A 5,242-nucleotide genomic window follows, 5' to 3' on the forward strand; every position below is an offset into this window, starting at 1 on the left:
CTTACTGGTCAACGTGATACATGTGTTCCTCATGAGTCAAGGCACATGTGTAAGCAGGTTTAATGGCTGTCGGCCAAACGAGGCATGACTTTTGCCTGTTTAAAGTTTGCACTTTCAAAAAATCGCTATAGCGCCCCCCTTTGGCCAATTGGAGTAAGATTGGTTTCAGTAATATTTGGAATGACCCTCAACATTAACGCAAAGTTTCAAAGAAATGTGAGTCTGCATGTATGTGTTAGGGGCAGATGAATAATTGTCATAAAACTGCAATATTCATTGGCTCATTAAAGCTTCATTTTTTCACTTATGGAAAAATCTCGCTGCTTGTTTGTCGGCATAGGTCCAAAGTTCATGTGTAAAACGTTTCGTGTAGATTACTCAAAAATCCCAGGAGGAGATAGGTTTTAACTGTTTTTCATATAATTCAAAATGGTGGGAGATCTAAAGGTCAGAGGTCAAAAGTCAGAGGGTTAAAGTTGTTCATCATGAGTAGACGCATGTGTGTATTGAAGTTTTATGGCTGTAGGTCAAACAGGGCATGAGTTGTACCTGTTCAAAGTTGGCATTTTCAATTGAGTGCTATAGCGCCACCTTTTGACGAAAGATTGTGAGATTTATTTCTTGATAGTTTTTCATGACCATCTACCATATGGCCGAGTTTCGTAAAAAGCGACAGCACGGTTCACCCAGAACTGCGAAAAGTGGCAGAAGAAACAGAATACAGGGAATAATAAAACAGGTCCAGAGCTGAGCTCTGGCCCCGTAACTAACTAACAAAAACAGCCACTACTAACAGAGTAAACAGACCTTCCTTTACAACTCTTCCACAATATTGAAATGCTACAATGCGAGTTTCTTGAACTTGCTCCTGAGGAAAAAACTGAATGAAACAGTATGCAAACGGCACGTACCCAAAGTTGCAAGCTGCAGTAATTGCTCAGCACCAGGCGCAACAACTTAGGCTACCTGAATGAAAAGAAGTGGTTAACACAAGCGGTGAAAGCCTTTATTTACATGCAGACGGGGAACCCACCCCCTGACCCCCCCCCCCCCCCCCCAAAGGCATGCTGATACCACAGTGTACACTCCACACAACTGCCTGTCTATTCTTTATAGGAAACCAAACATAATAATATTCATTAATTGGCTGTGTAGATGCCGCATCTTACAGGATTTACTAAACACCGATAATTGCAATGGGAATAGACAGAAAAAAAGTGTTTGCATTCAATAAGAATCACACGCACTCAATCATCATAGTAAGTTTATGCTGGGCAGCTCTGCTCGGTGCTTTGCAATCCATATGCCGCTCAGCTCGGCTTCACTTCACAGTGGAAGTCCTTACACACCAGGAGGGTGACGAATAAACGATCCGAAAATGTGTTGCAGAATATTTTTGCATCAAACTATTAATTTAGTTACACCTCATTTATTCATTTTATTCATGGTTAAACATTGATCTTATTTATTTATTTTTTTAAGAAAAAAGAAAGAGCAGTCTGTGTGGATGTACTGATGACACAAACAGCGGTTTAATAAACAGGACATTCATAACCACAAATTACTGACTGTGAACTGACAGTGAACTGAGAAAAAAGAAAGAGGGAACTGAAATCTCATGTGTACCATACATGAAACTTATCAAGTGCCGTCAGCAGTATTTTAAAAGCCCCATAAATCATTTTTCATTATTGTTTGATGTGCATAACACTTTATTTTCATAATTTCTGTTGCCTTTAGATCAATCTGGGAACCCATCGCCAACTGAAAATGAAAAACAGCGCCCTCTGCTGTTTGTTCTATGTCTGTTGGCTCTGGGCGGAAGAAAACGTAGAGCCAGAGCGCAAAGGAAACCGGTGTTTTGTATGCCTTCAGCGCGTCACTTCCGGTTGGTGCGACTATGTTTTCATTCCCACTAACAATATTTATACACGGAACACTAACACCACTTCTCCCAGAGAACATCGATCGTTTTGGTTATAAGCCCACTTGTTTCTATGATGAAAGAGTAAGTTAAAATGTGAATATCTTTCCGTGGTTTTGTCTGCTCCGCGGACGTTATTGTTAAATTAGTTTCGGTTTGTTTCGAGGGGGGAAGGATGGACGGACACGTGAATCCCGCCCACTACATTTGATTGGGTAAAGCGCGGCCCGCTTCCTGATCTGAAGGCACGCCCATGCGCACTTGTTATGACGAACCTCCCCGACAGATTCCAACGCAGTGCAGAATCTGTTCTTGAGAGATTACCTTTAGATAAACAAATATTTTAAAAATAAAGTTTGTATACATACATGAAAATAAAAGTCACAGATTGCACCGTTTAAATCCATCTTCCTGTTATGCTGTCTGCCATCCAAGTCCACACACAAATGATGGTAATCAAAATTGTGTACCGCTCATAATTCCGACATCCCACTACTCCGACTACGTGGCTTCCGCGTGCGGTTAGGGTTAGGGTTAGGGTTAGGTACAGGCTTAGTAACCGTCGGAAAGGCGACATGTCGGCTTCCCGACATGTAACCCTCAAAATTGTGACGAACATCTGAAATTTTACAACTAAACTTTGACATTTCCTATGTCACTCACTGTGACATCTCTAGCTGGGTTGAAGATGTGCGTCCATGGTGACTTTGTTTCTGAGTGTGGCCATCAGTTGTCTCTGGAAGATCTTACACAGGAATATGTAGATGACCGGATCCAGACAAACGTTTGTAGTCGACAGCCACAAGGTGGTCTCCTTGGCGATGTAGAGGCCATTCTCTGCTCTGCAGCCCTCTGCTGTGTTTTGGGTTTGGGTCAGACTCAGCACGTAGGGAACAAGGACAAAGTGGAAGGGGGCGAAGCAGATGAAAAACACTGCTACCACCACAAAGACCTTTGCTTTGGTTCTGCGACTGGTCACTTCAGAGCTGCTCCTGGAGGCCTTGTATGACTCGTACACCGTCCTGCTGATGAAGGTGTAGGAGAACACCATCAAAGCCAGTGTGCCCCAGAACACCACCTGGACACAATACATCAATAAAAAGCATTACAATGTGTGAGTGGAGTCCAGCTGCAGCTTTGCAGAGTCCTGAGAATGGCCAACCCCAGAGAATCAGTGTGCGTTAAGTCCTGCAGTTGGCTGGGTGGAAGTGACATGCCAGCCAGTCTGTTTACATTATGTATCTAGCTAGCTATCCCACAAACGTTAATGTCATTGTCAAGTACTGTGTCCAATTTTGAAACAGGTGGGCTATTCCGTACACCGCGGCTTGCCAGCATGGATGGCACACTTGTCGACATACGAGGCCATCAGCTGCTTGCCTTGTTGTGATATTAAAAGTAGTGCGTTTATTGTAATACCATTACTTATTACAAGAATTTCAAAAGCAATACATAATCTCTGCCTTCTGGCCTGCCTGTCAGCCTGGCAGACACATTCTACAGCCGTTTGTCCATCGACGCTTGCTGTCCCACACATTGCGCCATTTATCCATCAATGTTTCATTCACAAAATGTCCACAAAGTGTCCATCAGTGTCCTGAATTAGAATTAGTCATTGTATGCTCACAGCTTGGCTGCTGTTGCCATGGGATTTCTTTTAAATCACTTTTATCACTTAATTTCTTTCAGTGCACAATGCTTTAGACTTTTCTTTTGCTTTTAATTGTTAAAAACATACACACTGCATATATTCTATAAAATTGTTGCATGTTAAACTTTTCTTTTTTTTTTCTATACAACTTGATGAGGTTTTCAAAGATAGCTCACCATACTGTAGCTGATTTTCTCATCAATGTCTGTTGACTGTTGAGAGATTTGAGACTAGCATATAAGTACTCCACATATTTGTCGTGCAGCTTTGATGTCTTCATAAATCAATATTACAGCGTCATCAGTGTTGTGTAAATTAAATGTTTCTGTTTACACATTATCTTCGAGTCATGTTAATAATGTTTCTATCACACATACATTTGGTGGCCCCACTTGTAGTAACTCTGAGGGCCCCTAGGGGTCCCAGAAGTACAGTGCAAAGTTTGTATGTGTTACCTGACAGAAGTAACTGGATGCCTTATGCCAGTTCAGACCAGATTCACTCTTCAGGGAGATGCACATCAGTTTGTCTCCAGAGAACTGTGGTTTCTTGTCAGTCAGGATGGTGTTTGGCAACACTATAGATGACAAAACCACCCAGACAGTTGCACTCAGCACCTGACCAACCCTGACCTTCTGCAGAGCATATATCCGGAATGGCTGGACTATCTTCATGTAGCGGTCCAGGCTGATGAGACCCAGAAAAGAAATGCTGATGTACATGAAGAGGTAGAACAGAGTGGCCGAGTATCGACAAAAGAAGACACGCAGGCGCCAGGAGTCCACACCCGCCTCACTCAGCACTCTCACAGGGATGGTCAGTGTCATAAGCATGTCAGCCACCACCTATTGGTGAAGAATCATATCATTTATCACTGGTCTGTTTAATTTGCACTGACAAAAATATTTCCAGCAAAAATCCCTTCACTCACCAAATTCTTTAGATAGACCCTTAATGTGGAGGTAGTGGGGATGTTGTAGAAGATCCATGCAGCCAGGCTGTTCAGTGCCAGCGCCACTAGGAAGAGGATCGTATATAGACAGGGTAAAACCACAGTGGTCACACTGGAATATAGATCACACCTCATGGACTGATTGGATGTTGTGGTGTTCATCTTCACAACCTTGGTCCACCTTGAGAGTGGAAAGGGGTCCAGAGTGATAAGAAAATAAAAGGAAATAATGATAATAATACACTTTATTTGTATAGCACCTTTCATGACATGAAATGCAGCTCAAAGTGCTTTACAGCGCAAGAATAAAATTACAGAAAAAGTACTAATTTAACAATAAAGCAAAAAAACAAGCAAAAGCATAAAACAACATTAAAATAAACAACAATAAAATAGAGAGGAATTAATTTACAGCGTGAGTGAAAACTCTGTAAATGCATGATGGATGGATGGATAAATACATGTTTTCCAACAATAAAGAGTTGTACTTTGTAGGTTGACTCATCTTAAGTCTTGGTATTGGTTGCAGTATTTGTTTTGTGTGCACTAACAGGACAAAGTGGTCAGACAAAACTGATCACTTCCTCTTTTATCTGCATGTATAAGAACAGGAAGCCTAATTACAGTGGTGTAAAGTAACTAAGTACATTTACTCAAGTACTGTACTCTCTCAGTGCCAGACCCCGAGTTATCCCGAGTTTTTGGGTTATACCCT

General features: G+C 41.8%; 1 protein-coding gene across 1 annotated transcript; it reads right to left on the reverse strand.

The window, feature by feature from the left end:
• Nucleotides 1-1,672: 1,672 nt before the first annotated feature.
• On the reverse strand, nt 1,673-4,689 carry LOC308106229 (P2Y purinoceptor 13-like; the record flags this gene model as incomplete). The annotated part of the gene is made up of 4 exons (XM_080457285.1): nt 1,673-1,734; nt 2,249-3,002; nt 4,031-4,420; nt 4,507-4,689. 3 exons carry the CDS (start codon nt 4,687-4,689, stop codon nt 2,598-2,600), a joined length of 978 nt encoding a protein of 325 aa, XP_080313411.1. The 3' UTR covers nt 1,673-1,734; nt 2,249-2,597.
• Between the last annotated feature and the right edge of the window lie 553 nt (nt 4,690-5,242).

Source organism: Gymnoscopelus braueri (assembly GCF_963280865.1).
Source record: "Gymnoscopelus braueri genome assembly, chromosome: 18".
In the NCBI taxonomy this organism is placed as follows: domain Eukaryota; kingdom Metazoa; phylum Chordata; class Actinopteri; order Myctophiformes; family Myctophidae; genus Gymnoscopelus; species Gymnoscopelus braueri.